Source organism: Sciurus carolinensis, chromosome 6 (assembly GCF_902686445.1).
Source record: "Sciurus carolinensis chromosome 6, mSciCar1.2, whole genome shotgun sequence".
NCBI classification, from domain to species: Eukaryota; Metazoa; Chordata; class Mammalia; order Rodentia; family Sciuridae; genus Sciurus; species Sciurus carolinensis.
In genome coordinates, this window is record NC_062218.1 from 44,429,478 (window position 1) to 44,452,736 (window position 23,259).

Genomic DNA, 23,259 nt, shown 5'->3' on the forward strand with positions numbered 1-23,259 from the left:
GCACTGATAATCTAACAATAATAATAATAAACAGCAAAGGGTTGGTGGTATAGCTCAATGGCACAGCACTTGCCTAGCATGTAAGAGTATACTAGATTAAATCCCCTGCACACACATACACACACAAAAATGGCCAAGTCTGCAGGGTGTATGCCTATAATTCCAGCAGCTTGGGAGGCTGACACAGGAAGATTGGGAGTTCAAAGACAGACAGCCTCAGCAAAATCGAGGCACTAAGCAATTAAATGAGGCCCTGTCTCTAAATATAATACAAAACAGGGCTGTGGATGTGGCTCAGTGGTAGAGTGCCCCCGAGTCCAATCCCTGGTACCAATTAAAAAAAAAAGAAATGGCTGAGCATGGTGCATGCCCATAATCCCAACAACTCAGGAAACTGAGACAGAACTTCAAGTTTGAGGTCAGCCTCAGCAATTGAGCAAGACCCTCAGCAACTAAATAAGACCCTTCCTCAAAATAAAATATAAAAAGGGGTAGGGATGTAGCTCAATGATAGAGCCCTCCAGAGTTCAATTCCCAGTACTGGGTAGGTGAAGTGGGGAAGAGATAAAAGAAAAATAAAAGTTGTCAAAAGATGTAAGTACGCAAAATATAATCATGGTGACAGTTTAAAAAAAAAAAAAAAAAAAAAGGGCCAAAGCTTTAGTTTTATTTCTACTTACATTTAAGAAAATGAAAGTCACTCTGATGACTGCTTGAAAACCTGTCCAGGTGCTGCTCAGTTCATGCAAAAACTGAAATGCACTGGTGTACATAGAGATAACATGAAGAAACAGGTCAGGAATCAGAAGGAATCAGAAAAAAACATAATTTATTAAGAAGAGATGGGAAAAAAGACCATGGTACTATATAACTAAAAGACTGCCTGGACTATTACATTTCTTTATTACTTAAAGCATGAATGTGCTTCCTTTCTTGTATACAATTCAGAGTGACCTTAGGTTTGATGTACTCTCATGAGACATGGAGTGTACCTCATTAACCCATTTTCCCAATCATCCCAGATGAGGAACATCTATAAAAGCCTAAATTAAGCAACAAATATAGTACTTATGGTAACTTTGAAATAATTATGTTCAGAGTTGGAAACTTAGGGCTTAATATTACCCTTGACTTAGAGACAAGTTTTTTTTTTTTAATTGAAAAATAATTATCTGAGGAATGTCGACTATTTAACATGGAGGCAGAGGTTGATAAGCTGGAATTGATGATTACGGACTTTGGGTCTCCATGTTTTGCCTGTTATGAATGAAATGGCTGTGAGCATTGAGGTATACAAGTTTTGGGAGTCTCACTAAATTGTGAGACCCTGAACGTGAGATTCTCCTGCCTCAGCATCTCCAGTCACTGAAATCACCATGTCTGGCTCCTCTTTGGTTTTTAATTACAATTCCTTACTAGTGGGCTGTCAGAAAAATCCAGTTACAGTCTTAAAGGATTTGTCTGAGATGAAGTCTCACTATCGAACTTTATATGCATGTTTTAAACCAGTTGCTGTTGAGCAGAAAGAGACTAAGAGCCACATTTATGCTACTTTGAATAAGACTATGACCATGATACAAGAACTATAAAAGCAAACAGACCTGGAGCTGCACCACTGACTGAAGAAAAAAAACTGTGATAGAGCAATTAAAATCTCACATAACAGACTTATGAAGAAATGGACTTGCAAAAGGAAACTAATGAAGAGATCTGTTCCAGAGAAATTTGGGACAATGTCTTGTTAACACTTGATTATTAGAGGTGGGTGGCTGGTAAAGGAGAAGGAGATTTGGCTTGAGTGACAGGGTAGTGATGCCTTTAATCTGAGTGGAAATTATAAGAGCAGATATTATCTGTATAAAATTTAGCTGAAAAAAAATAAAAAGAATGGGAATGCAGGGATTTAAATATATATTTACATATATATACTTAGTTTTGTAGTTTTAACTAAGGAAGTCCCTTAACATTATTTTGGTCCTGTTTTCTTTTTTGTGTAGTTGAGATAATGTAGATATTCTGTCTTATCATAAAATAATGTTTATATGTATTTCAGGAGTCAATGTGTGAAAGAGTATGATTTAGAAAGTAAAGAACAAGCAACATTTTAAAAAATTTATTTGTATAAAACTTCCATTTTTTGAAATGTTGACAGCAGATGGGAATTGCTATTGGTAGACCATTAATATATAATATGTAATCTCTCATAAAACCAGCTAATGTAATAAGTTGGCTTTTCTGTAAAAAAAAAAAAAAAAAATTTTCTGACCTATAATGCAAATTATATAAACTAAAGACAGAACATTTCCCTATTTAAAAACTCTTTCGCCATATCTTAAAGACCTCTGAAACAGTTTAATATTTAGTAATATTTAATAATTATTTAATAATTTGGTAATAAGGACAATTAAATTCAATTCAGTATACAGACCAAAAGGCTAAGGAACTCCATCTATAATAGAAGTCTTATGCATTCAAGAAACTTAAAATAATTGTTACTTTTGTCAAATAAGGGGTATTTTATTATAAAAGTTTATAACTCAACTAGAACAGCAAGATCTTAATACCCTGAGCACCATGTGTTTAACCAAGAAGTACTCATTCAATTCAACAATTAAATGAATTTCTACTCTTGTATAAGGCACAAGTTGTGGGTGAAAGAAAGACCTAGCACAATGACCCCAGGTTTTCCACTTGAGTATCCAGAAATTTAAAGTTGCATTAACTGAGATGGGGAAGACTGGAGATGGAACAAGCAGCCAGGATAGATCTCACAATTCAATCTTGAATAAGTAGTTTGAAGTGCCTATTAGTAGAGACATCAAGTAGGCAATGGATGTAAAGTCTGCAAAGTTGGGAGAAGTTCAAACTAAAGATATAAATTTTGCACAGAAATGGTATAACAGCCATGAAAACAGATGAGATTACCAAGGGATTAAGTATAGTAAGAGGAGAAAAAAGGATCCAAGCACTGATCCCCAGAGCACTTCAAATTAAAAGGTCGGGGCTGGGGTTGTGGCTCAGTGGTAGCACACTTGCCTAGCACATGTGAGGCCCTGGGTTCTATCCCTAGCAATACATAAAAATAAAATAAAGGTAGTGTCCACCTACAACTAAAAATATATATATTAAAAAAATTAAAAGGTCAGGGAGAAAAGAAGACTCTTATAGAGAACAATGAAAAAAAAATCAGTCATTATTAAAGTAGAATTAAAACCAGGAAAAATTCCAAGGAATCAGTTCTCAATTGGAACAATTGGTCATACGTAGGCAAAAAAAAAAAAGTACCTTGCACATCTTACATAAAATTCAACACAAATGGGTCATAAACCTAAGTATAAAACTAAAAACTACAGAACTTTCAGAAAAACAAAAACATCTTTATAATCTAGGGTTAGACAAAGAATTCTTACACATGATACCAAAATCACAATCATAAAAGAAAAAAATATTGATAAACTTGAATCATTCAAATTTAAAAACTTCTGCTCTCAAAAGACAAATTTAAGTTGGGCATGGTGGTACACATCCATAATCTCACCTATTAGGAAGGCTGAGGCAGGAAGTTTTGAAAGGCATCTTAGTAAGACCCCATTTCAAAATAAAATTTTAAATGGGTAGAGAAGCTGGGGATGCAGCTCAGCGGTAGAGCTCTTACCTAGTATGTGTAAGGCCCTGGGCTCAATTCCCAGAACCAAAAAAGGGGGGTATACGTGTGTGTATACACACACACACACACACACACACACACACACACAAATTTAAGAGAATGAAAAACCACAAATTGGGAGAAACAGACTTTATCAAAGAGGATACATGGATAGCAAGTAAAGCACATAAAAGATGTTCAGCATTCGGTAGTCATTTGAGAAAGGTACATAAGGGGCCCAGTTAGATATTTACTAAACATCTATTAGAATGGCCCAGGCGGGGGTGGGAGGGTGTGGGGGTGGTAGGGGGTTACAGAGAATACTAGTGCTGGTAGAATGCAGAACTTTTATACATTACTAGTGAGAAAACAAATTTGAGTTAGCCACAGTCAAAAAGTTTGGCAGTTTCTTAAAATTTAAACTTACATTTACCAAAAAAAAAAAAAAAAAATTTCCTGGATATCTTTTTTTTTTTTTTTTTTTTTTGTGCAGTGCTGGGGATTGAACCCAGGGCCTTGTGCTTGCAAGGCAAGCACTCTACCAACCGAGCTATATCCCCAGCCCACTCATTCCTGGATATCTACCCAAGAACAATTACAACTATGTGCATTCAAAATATGTTCATAGAGTTTTATTTGTAATAGCCAAAAACTAGCAAAGAACCAAGATGCCCTTCAACAAATATACAGTGATACATTCATAAAATGGGGCACTTCTCAGCACTAAGAGGAACTACTGATGCATACAAGATAGGACTCAAGGGCAATATTGTGAGTTAAAGTGTGTGTTGCGGGGGCTAGTCTAAAGAGACTGAATTAAGGGGAATGCAAAAATGGTAGTTGCCACTGTGAGCTAAGAAGCCAGGACCTATCATTCCTACTGAATGAGTTACAATGGAAGACAATATCAAAATAGAGAAAATTGGAAAATGGTCCCTATAGGGTTACATATAAGGGCAGATATGAAGACTATCACACTAGAAAGTAAAGAGGAATGGGTTCCCCATACTGCAATTTTGAAAATTTCTCTACTAAAAAGAACTCTGTGGCTGGGGGTATATCTTAGTGGTAGAGCACATACTTTGTATAAATAAGACCCCAGGTTGTTCAATTCCCCAGCACCAATGCGAGGGACTGAGGGGGGAGTGGCAGGCAGGGAACAAACTTGAATCATCCATCATCTTCAAGGTGCTTATGTAGGATTCCAGGTTATATCTCATCTGTGAATTCCTTTCCATGAATCTCAAGAATCTTGAATATTTGAGGATTGTGTTTTTGTCATTCTAGAAGTGTTCTTCACAGAGACTTAAAACTTCAACATCTATTGATTGATAAGAAAGGAACAATTAAACTAGCTGCTTTGGGCCTTGCAGGGTTCTGGATACTTAAGAGCATATACACATGACAGAGTAATACTGGCTTGTATCTCCAGAGGTTGACAGCATCAGCTAATTACTCCACAACAGTGAACATTTGGAGTACAGGCACCATATCTGCAGAATTAACAACTAAGAAAAGTGGTAGCTTTTCTATGAGGATTCAGAAAATGATCAGCTCTTCAGAATTTTCAGAACTTTATAGCCACTTAAAAGCTATAAAAGACATACCTACTACCTCAGAGACTTGTCATAATAGAATCTCTACATATCCACCATAATACTTTGTAAATAGCACTCAAACAAAAGAACACAGTCCTCTCTGTTCATATATTTGCACAAAACTTCTAAAACGGGTGTCCAGATTACATTTTCATTTATTTTTATTTTTTTAAATGTTCTTTTTAGATATACATGACAGTAGAGTGTATTTTGACATACATGGAATATACCTTATTCCAACCAGGATCCCATTCTTGTGGTTGTACATGATAAGGAGTTTCACTGGTCATGTATTCATAGGAAAGTTATGTCCAATTTATTTCTACTATCTTTCTGATTCCCATCTCCTCTCCCTTCCCTTCATTCCCCTTTGTCTAATCCAATGAACTTCTATTTCACTCCACCCCTTATTGTGTGTCAGCATCCACATATAAGAGAGAACATTCGGCCTTTGGTTTTTGGGCACTGGCTAATTTCACTTAACATTTTCAAGGGGAACAGCAACATTATATAGTCACACAAAATGGGCGCCTTTCCAGTCGTCCACTTCCTTGCCCAGTGATTTTCTTACCAGGTCCCTTGGAATGGAGTTACTTTCCATACTGGGGAAAAAAGTAATCTGCTACAAAATTAAATAAGGGTTTAATCCTTTAAGTTATAGAGAAATTAATTTGATAGAAATCTCATTTTTTCCTCTCAAAGTCTGACAAGTCTCAAAAGAATGTTTTTTAGATATGTCAGAAGATTAACACTGAAGTAAATCATTTATCTGCTTAAACACTGGTACATATTTAAATAAATACTAGTATTATATTGTATTTCAAAACTCCCATGTGTTTTACTAAGAAAAATCAGTAAGTCACTAATGCCCTGCTAGTTTCCTCAGATATAACAAGATCTACTCCCACACAACCCTCTAAGGCACAAGAGCCACTGGAAAATCATCTTACTAAAAATTCTTCACTGTTGCTACCTACCCCCATACCAGAAAGACAGCAACTGGGTATCTCCTCCAAAAAGTAGGTTGCTCTAATACAATGCTCTCAGCTGGTGTTGATTACTCAATAGTTCGAAAGCAGATGTACAAGAAGTTTTCTTTCTACAAATAATACAGAATTCTATTTCTTATGCAGGAAACACAGGTTCATAATAAAGCAAAAAAAATTGCCATTCTTAAGACCTCATCTCCTTGTCATTCCAAATGCAAAAGTTTAAAGATAACTGACAAAAATAGTAGAAAGATATATTAATTCTTAAAAATGGAACACAAAGGAATTTGGCTAAAATGGAATACTGAGTGGTACTCTGAAGAGACTGACGTGCAACACAAGTTATTTGTGTTTGTAGCTATGCTGGAAGTGGCTTCTTTCCAGGACACTATTTTTGCTCACACTTTATAATTATTGAATAAAATATATTCAAAAGCACTGCATTGGACATGCTTATTTCTTATGGTTTACATCACCAATCTTGCACTCAAATTCATAAAAGAGGTAACCCCATTCAAGTAATTCTCAGCTTATAGTTTCAACCATAATCCTGCTCTTCAATCAAAACTAAATTTGGGAGGGTGGGCACGGTGGTGCACACCTGCAATCCCAGTGGCTCAGGAGGCTAAGGCAGGAGGATTGAGAGTTAAAAGCCAGCCTCAGCAACTTAGTGAGGTGCTAAACAACTCAGTGAGACCTTGTCTCTAAATAAAAAATACAAAAAAGGGCTGGAAATGTAGCTCAGAGGTTAAATGCCCCTCCGCCCCCACTGAGTTCAATTCCTAGTACCAAAAAAAAAAAACAAAAACCTAAATTTGTTTTTTTAAGTTGCTAAAAGTAACCACAAAATATGACTAAGAAAATAATTTTAAACAAGCTTTTATTAAAAGGCCCAGAATCCCTTATTTAAGGACCTAGAGCCCTCAAAATCCCATTAAAAAAAATAATAATAACATTTGGCACTAAAACCCACTCTGAAATTATCTCATATCAAGATCTACCTTGAATAAATGAAAGAATGATCATAAACTTCACCCCACTTACTATGATCAGTCACATTTTACAGTATAAATACTAAGGTCTGTTAATGAGGTACTATCCTAGACCCTGCTGAGGGCTGTTACAGAAGGTATACGAATCACATAACATTTGGAAAATTCCAGAATTTATGGCTCTAAGTGTTTCAGACAATGAACTGTGAACTTGTATTTGGATAAACTCTTCACTATGTAAGGATACTTTAATTCAACTCCAATTTTTTGTTTTTCAGAGAGTCAAAGGGTTTTAATTTTTTAAAGGTCTATTGCATAATAAAATCTGAAATAGTAATAATAGTCCCGTACATAAAATACACTAAGTACACCATGCATACATTTTCTTAATTATAGGACTAATGAATACTACAAGATTTTGGTTCTTTATAAGTTTTTTTCCCCAATATACAAACTAAAAAACACAGAATTTGTAAGTGCTATCATGTTTTCTAAATTTGTCTTCACTAAATTATCCTATAAATAAAAGTTTATTTTATTTATTAAACCATCAAGCAATCTTAAACTCCTTCTCTTTGGTAAGACCCAGTGAGGGTGTGGCACAGTTCAGTGGGAAAGCACTTACCTAGCATGCACAAGGTCTGGGGTTCAATCCCCAACATTACTTTAAAAAAAGGAAGAGAAGAACCACCAATGACCTCAGGTCAAAATACACACACTTATAAAATTAGTTAACTAACAAGTTATATGAAGCACAGCTCTAAAACTACTTTTTTATCTATTATTTAATAATTTTATTTCTAGCACTTAATGATATTAATATTCATTGAGGTGAATCATTTGAAGCAATCATTATTATTAGCAAAACAGCATTGACATATTATCTATCAGACTATATAAACAAATTAATTTTTTATTAAAAAAATTTCACTTTGTGTTTAAATTCACTTTGTGTGTGTCTATGGTCTATTCTGGGATTGATCCTAGAATGCTAGGCCAGTGCTCTACTGAGCTATACCCCCAGTTGCCAATTTGTCACTTTTTTTGTTGTTGTTGTTCTTTTTATTTTTTATTTTGTTTTGTTTGCTAATGCTGGTTATCAAACTTAGGGCCTCACACATACTAGGCAACTGCTCTATTACTGAGCTACATACAACCCCACCTCTCACTTTCATTTTTTGAGCATTCTTAGGTTCACAGAAAAACTGAGCAGAAAGAACAAGGTTCACATATACTCCCTCTCCACCATCACTACTGCTCAGTTTCCATTATTATAAACATCTTGCATTGCTGTGGTACCTTTGTTATAATTAAGAAACCCATATCAATACATTGTTATTCACTCAAATCCATAGTTTACATCAGTTTTTATTCTTTGTAGTCTCCTATACCTACCATTACAGTGTCATACAGAATAGTTACACTGCCCTAAAAATTCTCTGTGCTCTGCCTATTCATTCTTCTATCCTCCCTTAACCTGATAACTGCTGATCTTTTTATGATCTCTTTAGTCTTACCTTTTCTAAAAGGTCTTAATTTGAATCACCCCATATTCTGTCTTTTCAGATTAGCTTCTTTCATTTAGCAACATGCATTTAAGGTTCTTCCTTGTCTTTTCATGGCTTAATAGCTTTCCTTTTTATTGCTGAACATCAATATCCTATTGAATACACACGTACAGTTCCTTTATCCATTCATCTACTGAAGGGCATCCTGGTTGCTTTGAAGTTTTGGTAACTACAAATAAAGATGCTATAGATACTCATGTGCAATTTTTTGTGTAGATGTAAGTTTTCAACTCGTTTGGGTAAATACCCAGAATAACTGCTGGATCATATGGTCAAGACTATGTTTAGGTTTATATGAAATTGCCAACCTGTCTTCCAAAGTTAACTATGCCATTTTACATTTCCACCAGCAATAAATGAGAATTCCTGTTATTTCTCATCTTCCGCACTAGCATTTGGTGTCATCATTGTTATTGTTTTTCTAATATGTGCACTGTTGTTATAATTTGTAATTTCTAATAATATATGATTACTATCTTTTCATATGCTTACTTGCTGTTTGTACATCTTCTCTGAAGAGGTATCTTCAGATCTTTTGCCCCATTTTTAACTGGGTTGTTTATTATTGTGTATTTTGGATACTAATCTTTGTGTATTTTGGATACTAATCTTTTATCAGGTGTTAAAATACTTTCTCCCAGTTTGTGGCTTGTTTTTTTCATTCTCTGAACAGTACCTTTTATGGATTAGAAGTTTTAAATTTTAGTTAAGTCCAACTTATCAACTATCTCCTTCACAGATCATGCCTTTGCTGTTGAATCCAAAAACTCACTGCTAGACCCAACATACAGCTTTATTCAATTACAAAAAAATTTCAAATAATGCCAAAAGTTTAACCAATTTCTCAGAACCTAAAAAAATGTAAAGTGCATAGCATCCTCAGCTAGAATTTTCAAAATTGCATTTATGAAAAGGGGAAAGTAAAATCAGGAAATATTCACACATACTCCTTCATTTCACTTTTACCTAACAGAAGATATTCCTAAAATAATTAATACTGAGATGCTCTGTATTCACACTCTGGTCCACAACAGAAATATACAAATACTTTATATTTGTTTTTTGTATATTAATAGATCATAGGTTTGTAAAAGGAAAAAAGATTTATCTTGTTGTGTACAAAGATTAGGAATTAATGGAAAAAAATTTTGTTTCTCATATATTTTAAAATAGGTGCATATTAATCTATTATATTCATCAAAAATATATTTTATTTTGTCCATTTTTCCAACAGTATTTGTTCAACAAATAAAGATATTATGTCACTTTTGCTTGGAAAAGTGGGAAGGGATGGAATGTAACTCAGACTACAAGTGTGGGTGGCAAGAAGATTTAATTCCTGGTAGTAGCAAACTGAAAATTTCATTTCAACTATCTTCTTATATATAATTCAAAGATGAAACTTATTTAGTAGAAATAGCTTTGAGGGTTTCTTAAAAAAAAGAAAGTCAGAATTCCCAACTAAGAATAACATTTAACCAATCCAAATCCACATATGTCAAGATATGTGCAGTAGAAAAGTAGTAGAGCTGAATGCAGCATATGAGGTAACAGGTCTTAACCATCGACCTTAGCAGAGGCATTCCCTAACATGTGCTGAAACTACTGTGTAACTCAAAAAACTTCTGCTTGTTTGTGTTTTATTTTTTGAGAATATATTCTCACTATGTTGCCCTGGTTGCTTGTGAACTCCTGGGCTCAAGTTATCCTCCCATATTTACCTCCAGAGTACTTGGGACTACCAGATGAGCACCAATGCACTTCTTTATTATTTATTTATTTTTTTGGCCGGGGTGGGGGTGGAGGGAGGTGGTACTGGAGATTGAACCCAAGGAAGCTTTACCACTGAACTACAGCCCCAGCCCTTTGTTTTTTGGTTTTTTTTGTTTTGTTTTGTTTTGTTTTAATTTTGAGATAGGGTCTTGTTAAGTTCCTGAGGCTGGTCTTGAATTTTCGATCCTCCTGCCTCAGCCTCTGGAGTTGCTGGGATTACAAGCATATGCTACTATGTCCAGGCAAGTAAAGGGCTTTTAAAGAAGCCTTTATGAGCAGGTATTTCCCTTAACAAATTACACCATTTGGAAAAAATCATAGGATTTAGTGAGTTTGGCTAGGTAAAACTAATAAAGTTTCCATTCTCATTAATAGTACATACTTACATAGTTACATGATGTTTCTTTCTATTAAGTTCATCTGATATAAAGTAAAATTTATCAAAATATTCAAGTGTTCTATAAAATATACATATGGCAAATACTTAAATATACCAAATCTAAGCATTCAGTATATTTTTATGTCAAAAAGATAGTTAATTCTACCATTACCTCTACCCAAGGATCTCATGTAAAGCAAAGTTTTAAACAAAATGTCCATGATTATCTAGCAAATAACTGAGAAATGAATGCATCTGGTATTACTTCATCTTATGACATAGTTATACAAAGAACCAGCACTGGGACAATTATTCATTAGAACTTACAGAATGAGTATTTACCACAATGATGAACATAGAAAATGTAGTTCCACATGGAAATAAGTAAATGAGAAAATAAAACTTGTTTTCGACCTAAGAAACTAACTTTCATAGTATGATATTTCTTCAATTCTAATAGGCATTTCCCCAATTTAGATATCTCTAGTAAGGAAACAAATTCAATATAACAGTATCCCATGTTTTTCCTGAAAAGCTGTTTTAATGAGTTATCTGATATTAAGAGATAACTTTGGAAATATATTTCCAATGAATTCATGTATTTCCAAAGAATCAATCTGAATTTTCATGGTAGCTTTTGATCAAACACTAACAACAATCCTACTCTATTTCACACTACACAGTTTTTCATTAAATTTTTCTATCTTTGTTTTATTAAATACCTATTACATGCTAAGCACTGTACCTGGCTCTAAGGATATGACAGTGAACAAAACAAGCCATCCCTACTCCTAGTGAAACTTATTGTCTACCAGGTCACAGCAGTACAGCACCTACATCATGGAAACCAGGAAGAAGAGAAAGTTTTAAACAAGAAAACGTCTATGATCATAGCAAATCACTGAAGGATGCATCTGGTTTTATCTCATTGTTGGAAGGAAGAAATCCAAATGTGGGCAATAAGCTGGTCTGGATACCAGCTTCCTGGACCAGTACAGGATAGGATAGCAGAGAGACTTACCAAGCCATAAAACCCACAAATACCAATGCCCTCTGCCATGGCATAGGGTAAAATTCCAAAGCCTCTTTTGCCATAAACAACATTTTACTTGTATTATTACTTTATATCTTAGAAAAATAAACATGACCACATGCATTCCTTATTTTTTATTAACCAACTTCTTATCTCTATGTAAGCATCTTGAAATAATAAAATTGAACCTCATTTATCTGCTTTGGGAAAATATTATTTTTCAACATATGTACCAAAAACAAAGAACTTCAGAAAATCCATATACCCCTAGTAAATACTCTCTCTCATCTTTCCAAATATTATCCAATCTCCAACTTCACAGAGTATTCTCCACCGATTCAATTCAAAAATTCTATCCTGTATTCCTCCCACCCTCAGGTGTTAATAAAGGGTAAAATTTTTTTAAAAAATTAGGACTAATTATACTACCAAAACTGAAAAATATTTTTCGAAGTTGTAGTTTATCATTTAAATTTGTAGATACAGGGGCTGTAGCCTGATCAGTGGCAGAATGCTTGCCTAGCATGTGTGAGGCACTGGGTTCAAACCTCAGCATTGCATAAAAATAAATAAAATAAACACATGATGTCCATTAAAAAGTGTTTAATAAGAAAATTAAGTTGTAGATATTATCTACTTAATATATTATACTAATAACACAATAAAAAAATCTGAGGAATCAATGCAAGAAAAAATATGCACACTCAATAGTATGTAAAAGTCTTACATTTTTTCTTACGCTAGCACACAAATAACTTCACTTGAAAAGGAGAATTTAAACTATATTATTTCAAATTTTGATTTAGAAGGCTATTTCCATTTCTGTGTTTTTCAGAATAATCATTTAGAATGACTTCAGTTGGCACTTTCTAGGAGACAGATGAAACTAAATGTATACATAACAATTAAGCTTCCACCATTATGAGATAATTAGTATATATTTAACAGTAAATTTTAAGTACACCAAAATGAAAATGAGATAATTTTTAATGTTTTTTTCGATCCAAAATAGGTTTCATTGTTTGAAAAGCAATGTACATTCAAAGGAGGGAGGAAAAACAAAATATAAATGATAAAATGAAAATAATCTCAAATACTAATAAACCCACCCACTATTCAGAAAACCATTACTATTGTCCTTTCCACTTACACTTTATATATTACAAAAAATTTTCATGTCAATAAATATCACAAAAAATATAAAGTATTTCATCATTAAAATAAAGCATAACTAAACCCCCCTATAGCCAGATTAATTTATTTCTAATTTTCTGCTATAAAAAATAATGCTATTGGCTGGGCATAGTGGTGCGTGCCTGACATGCCAGCTACTCAGGAGGCTGAGGCAAGAGGATTGCAAGTTCAAGGTCAGACTGGGCAACTCAGCGAGACTGTCTGAAAACAAAACTAAAAGGGTCAGGGATGTAGTTCAAAGGTAGAACATTTGCTTAGCATGTACAAGGTCCTGGGTTTAATCTCCACCACCACAAAATTAAGCAAGAAATGCTACCATGAACATTTTTGTAGCATATTCTCTGTATAAAACTATTATTACTTCCCTAGTATAAAATACTTCCAGTATAATTTCTAAATCGAACAATGTATTATTTTTAATATCAATTTACAGTCCTGCCTGGCTTGTAAGAATACTTTTTTTCTACGCATGACAAGCTAAGGATGGTTCTTAACCCTGCTAATGTGACAGATCAAACTGTCTTCTCAGTATTACTTTAATAAATTTCTGTATTTCTTAAGAACATTAGCAAGGTATGGTGGCACATACCCATGATCTCAGTGACTTGGGAGATAGAGGTAGAGGCAAGAAAATCACAAGTTCAAGGCCAGCCTCAGCAACTTAGCGAGGCCCTGTCTCAAAAATAAAAAGGGGTGGGAATGTAGCTCAGTGGTAAAGCACCCCTGAGTTCAATCTCTAGCACATACACACATATACATACACACACAAATTAAAAAGTAAATCTTTTTTGTGTTTCTTGGCAGTTGTTTCCTCCCACTAACTTTCTTTGGGCCATTCATCTATTTCTCACTAATTTATAAGATATCTGAAGAGATTAGGACTTTTTCACATATATCCACATGCATTTCTGAGTTGTAATAATGCAATTTAGGTCCCAAGAATAATACACCATCTCTTTATATATTGGTCATGAAAAAGCACTGGCTATACCATTATTTTAGGCAAAACATTTGTACTAGAAGCTTATACCACAGATTAATTAAGACCCAAGAAAAGCACAGTCAATACTAAAGTCAATTGAAAATAACGTGTCAGACATAGGTAAGCGTTTTCTATTACCAAACCAATGTTAAACCCTAGATACAGTACACTTACTCATTATAACATGTAGATTTGAAACTTAACACTAACTTCATTGTTACTATCAGAGTTAACTCATTACTCTCAAAGTTTGCACATACATTCAAGTATTTATCTTCTTCCAGAAAAGTAAAAATTTGCAAAATTAAATGTATGGTAACTGCAAAGGGAGAAGTAGACCTACAGAAAGCCAAAAGGTATGGTGGGTGGGGAGTATCAAATCCAAAGTGGATCACTGAAACCAAAAACAGAAAAGAAAGTTTGAGCCATATAATGCAGAAATCTAAAGTCTTCTGAGTCTGGCACCTTTTTTGCTAGCTAATACATTTAAAAAAAAAAAAAAAAAAAAGATTAAGGACCTCAGATTTTTAAATGTCACTGCTTTGAAATGTAGATTTTCTATCATCCAAAATTTTACTGCTTATCCAAATTATAAAGTGTATGCATAAAGTTACATCAAACATAAATCATTCATTTTAGAGAAAATAGTCTACTACATCTTATGTTATGTATAAAGATTAAACAAATCTACTCAACGAATTTGCAGGAATCCTCTCAACGTTAATCCACAACTATCAGCACAGTTAAGGCTCAGAAACTGGACAAATACTACAAATATTTATTTCTTTTAATATAAGTAAGTTTGCATTAAAATACTTTTCCAGATCAATCCTCTTCAATAACAAGTTCACAGGAATTCTATCTAGGAACTCAAGGATTTATACCAAGTCTTCCTTTTTAAAAAATATAATCTAGGCTGTGGATATAGCTCAGTTGGTAGAGTGTTTGCCTCGCAAGCACAAGGCCCTGGGTTCAATCCCCAGTACCGCAAAAAAAAAACAATAATAATAATTTAGCCTTATAATGGTCATTTAAACTGCTTGATACTTCCATATTTATTTCTCATAATTATTTCAAAAATATATCATAAAGTATAACACAGGGCACAAAACTGAATCTGTAGTGTGCTCTTAGTATGAAAATGGTTGCACTAAAGGAAATAATATTGAAATATTAATAGTAGTTATCTTCAAGTAATAGAACTAAAAGAGTTATTTCTCTTTTCTACTTTATAAGTTTGGTCTAATTCTTAAATGAGTATATATTAATTTTCTAACTAAATATTAAGAAATCAATGAAATATACCAAGTCAAATAATTAGAAATAATTTTCTGATCCTCAAGCAATTATCTCCTCAAATACAGGAGGTTTTTTAACTATCTGACAATTGCTCAAAAAAAATATGGTTACAACAAATACTTTGTACTTCATGCAAGTTCAGTAACACTATTGTTATGTAAGTGGTAGTACTTAATGTTTCCCTGTACACTGTTTATAAGCCTAATGGCTAAAATAGGTGTTGCCAGTTAAGGCAGAATTTACTTTTGAAGAAAAAGTAACTCCTTAAATAAATCCCAGATTTTCTCCCCTTTAATACTATAAGTGGATCCAATCAAATTAGAATTGTTGAGGGCTAGAGCTGTGGCTCAGTGGTAGAGTCCTTGCCTGGCATGTGTGAGGCCCTGGGTTCAATCCTCAGCATGGTAAATAAATAAATAAGTAAAATTTTAAAAAGATACATTGACAAATTTTTTAAAAATTAGAATTGTTAATAAATAAACATATTTATATATCTTGGAACACAGTAAAATCCAAGTCTCTTTCACATCTTCAGGGTGACCACCAAGGGGGAAAAATCTGCTAGTGAAAAAGCAAAATGAACTGAGATACATGAACTGGAAAACCAAAGAACTAGGTTATTATTCACAGTCAATTTGGAGGCACAATGGAAATAAAAATCCAGACAGTACTGTTGCAGAACATGGTTGCTGAATTGCTAAGAGACTAAAATTTTAAGTCAAGTATCTGAGAAGCCAACTGACTAAGAAAGAGACAGAAGGTCAAAGAATACATATGGCCTGATCTGCTATACTCTAGACATTCAAGACCTTATAAGTCCCTTCTATTTCTAAGTCACACAGAAAGACAAAGGGCAAGGTTTAGGAATTGGGGCCAATTTTAACCCCAGTGATGAATCAACTTAGAACAAAAATAAAATAGTGAAGCCCAATATTATCCTAAAAACTGATGAACTATCTATCTAAAGACTAGCATAACTTTAAAAGTAGTGATAATTTTAATGTATTCTTAGATTTTATTTTGCATGTGTATTTAAAATCTTTAAGTTTGTTTCCTCAAATTTAATAAGTAAACCTATCTTCATTTTGACAACCTCAATTTTCACTTATTAGTATGAGAGTAATCACAATCTTAGTTTCAGCACTGCCATAAAATAGCTTACTGGACTTGAACAAGTATACGGGCCTAAGTTTCTTCACTTGTATACTAAAAGGAGTTGATTCAAATGATTTAAATGAATGCTTCCATCCTAAAATCATCATCCTATAAAATTCTTCAGGTGACATCAAGTGGGTAACACCCATCTTTAACTGGAGAAATATTTATGAATTGAAACAGTGGGTATATTCTTCAAGCCACCATTCACCACCTCAACAATGGTGAAGATAGGTCTTGGATTTACCCCCACCCGACTCCATCACATCATCCAACCTCAAGCATAACAAGCCCAACACTACCTACTTATTAATTTACTTACAGAGGAAATGGGTAAGCCAACCCCCACTATGATGAGGACAGTAGATGTGACGGTACTGTCATGGTACGGAAACTTGATGCTGTTGTCTGTACAGAAAAAGCCTCTCTGAAATGGATATATTTGGCCCAAATTTAGAACAGCCATAGGCATGGAAGCTGTTGGGGAAGGGAAAAAAAGACACACATGATTAAACTCAATTCACTTCTTCAGGAAGTAAAGTCTACTGAATGGAATGCAAATCTTAGCTACATTTTGCCCTTTGTGGAATAGGATAAATACTCCATAATATCCAAGAGTGAAGACTGAGGAAACCATGCAACATCTGCTTATCCAAAACTAAATTCTCTTATTTGCATTGACCTCTGATTCTAAGAACATTCATAAAAGAAAGTCCCCAGGGAGAGGAACAAAATTGGCCCACTGAAAAATAAAGTTGAGAAAACAAGGATGGTTTTCTATTTTAAATTCTATAGCTAAATCATATTTCATTTAATCACTTAATATCTTAAATGTATTTAAGGAAATGGCAAAGTTCTGAAATAAATTTAATAATGGCATCATATAACAGTCAAATGTAGCTAAGTAGAAGAAAGATGTTAGAATTTGTTTCACATTAGAATTTAAACTAACAGATCTAGAAAAAATAAAAACCATATGTATACTTGATCATAGAAACAGAAAGGAACAAGCCCTTTGTTTTCCAAAGACAAATAAAAAATGGGTTTTATTAACCCAGGCAGAGCTCCAAAACCATTTTAACATGTTATAGAGAAATAGTTTTCAGTTAAAATTTTCCACTTAAATAAAATGACCCTGAAAGACCAAAGTCAAGTAACTTATTAAAGTATCGATGATGTTGGTGGTATTTTGTTTTGCTGTTTTATTTTTTTTGAGACAGGGTCCTGCTATGTCACCCAGACTGGCCTCAAACTCAGTCTTCCTGCCTCAGCCTCCTGCGTGGCTGGGTTTATAGGCATGCACCACACCATGCCCAGCTAGCAGCTTCTTAATATGTTTAAATATATCATACTTTTAGACACTTTTTAAAAATTCAAACATCTACTCACTGTATACTCAATACTAGGCTAAGCCATACATAGTGAAAACAGAAAGCACACACAGAAAATTGTTTTAAAAGAAATGCCAAAATAGATTTTTGGGAGATTGATCAAATAGTTCTGTATCTCTACTGTGATGGTAATTCCACAGCTCTATTTTTATTGTACATTTATTTTAAAAGACATACCATAAAAGGCAGAAACATGCCATAAAAATAGAAATATGACTAATTATTAAAATGGCTTAAAAGGGCATTACAGGAATTCAGAGGTCAAAGTGAACTGAAAGTAAGAAAAGATCATTAAAGAGGAGGCAACTAAATTGAACTTGAAACAGCAGGTAAATCACAGGCAACAGGGAGGGCACAGGAGAGCATTTAGTGGTTGAGGGATGCAAGGGCAGCATGAGAACTGCATCAAGAGCACAGAGGGAATGAGCAAGGAGTTTCCAAGGTACATTTTACAGCATGCCAATGCGTACTGCATGCTCACACATGCCAGGCACTAGGCTACACAGTTTAACTCCATTCTTACTTCAACCCTGTGAAGCAGGTACTAACAGTACCCCCATTTTCACTAAAGTTATTATTAAAGTTTAGAAAAATAAAGAACATTGCTGAAACCGGAAGTGGTAAGGTCAGGATTTCAACAGTCTATTAAACATATGTCCTCCTGTGGATACAAATGACCTGGCTAGATTAACAGGTTAGAATTGTGGCAAGAAAGGTAAGAGTGGGAACAAGGAGGACAAATCCTTAAAAAAAGTTTGTTCAATCAAATATATGTTGTATTCATAATAAAAACTCAAAGTTAATGGAACAATATCTTCTTTGCTGCAGATTATCTCTGAATTCTGCAAGTTTGTGGTTTTTAACTCGGCTTAAGATTTTTGTGTTTATTAAAGGATTATGGCTTAAAATATTGATGTAGGAAAGAAATTATATTGTGGGAAAAAAATATATATATATATCACTGTCTTCTTTTGCTCAGGGTCAGCAACATGGTAAATGGGAGTTTCAGAAATTAACATCCAAACCAGCCTAGATGTCCATCAATGTATGGATAGATAAAGAAAATGCGGTATGTATACACAATGGAGTTTTATTTTGTCATAAAGAAAAATTAAATTATGACATTTACAGAAAAATTAATGGAACTTGAGAACATTATGTTAAGCAAATAAAGCAAACTCAAAAGGTCAAGGGTTATATGTTTTCTTTCATATGTATAAGCAGAAAAAAGGAAAAGAAAGATGCACTTTGGAAATCTCTTGGAAACTGGAGATCAGAAGAATAGATAAAAGGGACTTGGGGTTGGAGGGACGACAGCAGCACTACTAGGGAATGATATTGGTCAAATTATACTATTATATTATGTGTATGTCCAAATATGTAACAACAAATCCCACCATTTTGTACAACTATAAAATTGTTGGTGCACCAATAAAAAAATATGGAGAAAAAAGAAAGTTCAAAAGAGAGAGCAGAGGGAAATATTTAACAAAGCTTATACAGTGGTAATTCTTTGAATAAAAAAACAAACAATAGAGAAGGACAATGTTGTGACAGAAAAACCAAAGCTTAAAGTATCTAGTATCTATCTAGTAAATGTAGGATGATAAATGGAATACATCAAGAAGGAGAACTTAAAAAGAAAAAAACAATGAGAACTTAGTAAACTATGAGGTCTGAGGGAAAAGGTCATCATTAGTGACTTCTGATCATTATATGGTTTCTACTAACAACAACTTTCTGAAGAAACATCAATGTTGAGCTTCAACACTGGGTTCCCACTGCCTACACATCCTGTCTTAAAGCTAAATATATCACGATGATTTTCACTATGGCATGCGTGCATGCGCATATTCACAAGCATACACTCACACAGGCATATCCATTCCACCAGAGTAAACAGACACCTCTCTTCTAAAAAAAGAAAAAAAAAAACTTTCCAAATAAAATGTTCTTTACCTGCCACAGAGATTTTATTTTCAATGGTAATATTTTAGGGTAACAATGGCGAGGTCCATGTCAAAATTAGTGTAGTAATATGCTTCTCAAATTCTTTTGTGGATAAACATTCTTTCCTTAACATCTAAAGGACATAATATTTTTTTCCCTAATCATAACTGTAGGATATTTTTCTCCCAGTTAAAATTTCCTTAAGAAAACTCACTTAAAATATTCAGTAATAGCAGGATGCAGTGGTATACACCTGTAATCCCAGCTATTCAGGAGACTGAGGCAGGAGGATTACAGATTCAAGGACAGCCTGGACAATTTAGCAAGACCCTGTCCCAATATAAAATAGAAAGGATGTAGTTCGGTGCTAGAGCATTTGCATAGTATATGTGAGGCCCTGGGTTCAACTGTCAGTACTAAAAAAATCCAAATTCTATAATAATCTTACACTGAGCTTTCACCTGTTATGATAGATCAAAATAGTTCATGTATGTACATAACTACCAAAAAGCATTGCTTTCATTTTCCTGCAGACATCTTTCCAGGGAACTTTCTACCATTCTTCATTTAGCACCAATGCCCCTAGAGGCTGACTTATAGATTTCTACCTATGGCTCTCTTACCCTCTGTCTTCCAGTAAGGCTTGGCTAATGGGGGAAAAAGTGTGGTATTAGCAGAAGTCTAAGGACAGAAAGAGTACAGGAACAGGACATTCATTTCCCTGGCTTTCCTCCTGCAGAGTGGCGGTAGGTTTTATTCTATATGGAACCACAGCTGCTGTCAGATAGACTCTCTACACAGCTGCCTTTTGAGGGTTCCAGTAACCATTTCTTTCCTTTGCCCCTCAAGTCTAAGGGACAATATTTTATCCTCTCTGCTGTTAACCCAGGGCAGTAAATATCCCTGTTGATGATTCCCCCCTCACACACACACACAAGTACTGGGGATTAAACCCAAGGACACTCTACCACTGAGCTAGATACAAAGTCCTTTTTATTTTTCATTTTGAGACAGGGTCTCACTTAGTTGCCAAGGTTGACCTCAAACTTGCAATCTTCCTGTCTTAGCCTCCCAAGTTACTGGGATTATAGAAGTACATCACCATGACCAGCTAGCACTTGCTTTTCTTTCCTTTGCTTCTACCTAGTAGTGATTAGCAAATGTTTACTTCAGGATTTCTCGTCTCTAAAGAATGTTTTTAGATTTATTCCATTGGAATATTTTGTAACTGCACATCTTTAAGGAAGTATATGCTATACATAAAATGAAAAGGATTTCAATTATCACTTAATTAGAAGAGAATACAGAAAACACACACACCCACACACATAACACACACATTATTCCAGATATTCATTTATCTATTTTCCCTAACATATCTTAGAAGAAATGCACTAAGACAAACACATAGTGGCTAAGAGTTGGCAAGACTAAAATATGTGTGCAGCACTCTCGGTCATGGTCCTGATAGGAAACAGATGACACATTCAAACTGGATAATTTGAGGAGAATTAAATCAAGGGACTATTCACAAATAAGTGGTCAGGGTTTAGAAAATCAACCAAAAGACAATGAAAAAAAAAAGGGAGGGAAGGAGGGAGGGAGGGAGGAAGGAAGGAAGGAAGGCAGGCAGGCAGGCAGGCCGGCTGTCCAGTCGGCTGGCCAGGCAGCAGGTCATTCTTCTTCTGCCATGTTTTCCATCGTTCAAACCCATCTAGAAGCCAAAGGGCAAGGTCAGCCTCCTAAAACAGAGAGTGGGATGGACAATGACTAAGACAAATAAAGATGATCCTGTTCTTGGAGGTAGAAGATAAGGCGAGGCAGGTTTTCAGTAGAGAACAGACAGTACCTTGAAGTGGCTAACTCAAGAGTTCAGTAAAGGAACAGAGTCTGTATTAAGACTACATATTAAGAATTTAAGAATTTTGGACTTTATAGGTAAGGAGACACACAACCTAATGTGTGCTTTAATGTAGAGTGGAGAGCTTTGTGTAAAGGGGAAAGCAAAATGAAGATAGAATAGAGGGAAAAGTGAGAGACAAGATATATTGGTGTATATGAAGGACTGAAATGACATAGTAGTGGAAAGAGGAAAAATAGATTTTAAAGATGTCTTGGGCTGGGGTCGTAGCTCAGTGCTAGAGTGCTTAACTAGCATGTGCAAGGCACTGGGTTCAATTCTCGGCACCAAATATAAACAAGTAAAAGGTTCATCAACAACTAAAATAAATATTAAAAAAAGAAGAAGAAGAAGTCTAGAAGCTTGTTCCTATAGAATTGTGGACCATGTCACTGTAGGCAGACATAGACACGCATGTCTCTAAAACAAGCACATAAATACATACTCTTCAACCTTGGAATCTTACAGAGCATTTTTCATTTTTCCCTTACCCTCAGCACATTACCATTTAATAGCATTCCCTCCACAATCCTGCTTACAGTAAGCACTTCAAGGAACATTTATGGAATGAGTGAATAAACAAATGAATAAACAAGTGAGCAAAAGTCTCTGAAGCACGTAAATAATAATCATGTATAACCACAAACTTGGATCCTGAAAAGTTTTAAGTGACTTTTCTCTCCAAAAGGTTCAAGTTCAAATAAACCAGGAAAATAAAAGGCAAGGAGGTCAGAGGAAGAAAGGGAAAACAATTTAAAGTTCAGGAATGTGCTGGTGGGTCTAGGGGTGCAGCTCAGTAATAAGAGCACTTGCCTAGCATGTGTGAGGTCCTGGGTTTGATCCCCAGCAGTAACAACAACAACAACAACAACAACAAAAAAGCCAGGGAAGTACTTTCAATTCTGTACTCTAAACAATTACTTCTCAAACTTATTTTCCACTGGGAACACAAACTGTTTAAAAAAATAAAAAATAAACAAGCTGAATATACCCATGTTAATTGTTCAAACAAATTTATAATTCACAAATTCCTGGAATCTTGAAGGCAATTTTTGTACAGGCCAGCATTACCTCCAAGCAAAGTTCAGACATGGCTATTATAGAAGCACTTCTCTCTGCAGTACTTCTTACTCTTTTCTCAGTGAAAAAAGTAGTTGGGGCCCCAACTGCATCCTCTTTATTGATCCACCCAAAACAGAGATCTGCGGGAAAGCAGAATGATCAGATTTCCAAATGAGATGCTGAAGAGTAAAAAACAATCATACTTCAAAATAAGACTTTACAAGTAATTAACAATTAGCTCCTAGTCTATTCTTTAGAACTACTAGAAAACCTCAAATCTGAAAGTGTATCACAAATCACACACCTATTCCACTCCATGATACAAGCATCATCCTATACATCTTCAAA

At 34.5% G+C, this 23,259-nt stretch overlaps 1 protein-coding gene and 1 non-coding gene across 4 annotated transcripts in view; one reads left to right on the forward strand and one right to left on the reverse strand.

The window, feature by feature from the left end:
- Plpp1 (phospholipid phosphatase 1) overlaps positions 1-23,259 on the reverse strand; it is a 94,619-nt gene that overhangs the window by 42,952 nt on the left and 28,408 nt on the right. Inside the window, exons 1-2 of one of the 3 annotated variants that reach the window (XM_047555984.1) lie at positions 22,921-23,035; positions 16,931-17,085 (exon numbers count right to left, since the gene is read on the reverse strand). The exons of 1 other annotated variant lie outside the window; for it this stretch is intronic. In XM_047555984.1, coding sequence (XP_047411940.1) covers positions 16,931-17,080 — 150 coding nt within the window. In that variant the 5' untranslated portion in view covers positions 17,081-17,085; positions 22,921-23,035. Of the gene's footprint in view, positions 1-16,930; positions 17,086-22,920; positions 23,036-23,259 lie in introns of those variants that run through there. One more of the 3 variants, XM_047555982.1, reaches the window with a different exon arrangement.
- On the forward strand, positions 15,072-15,145 carry Trnaa-cgc (transfer RNA alanine (anticodon CGC)). The gene has a single exon. It is a non-coding gene; the product is annotated as a tRNA-Ala (tRNA).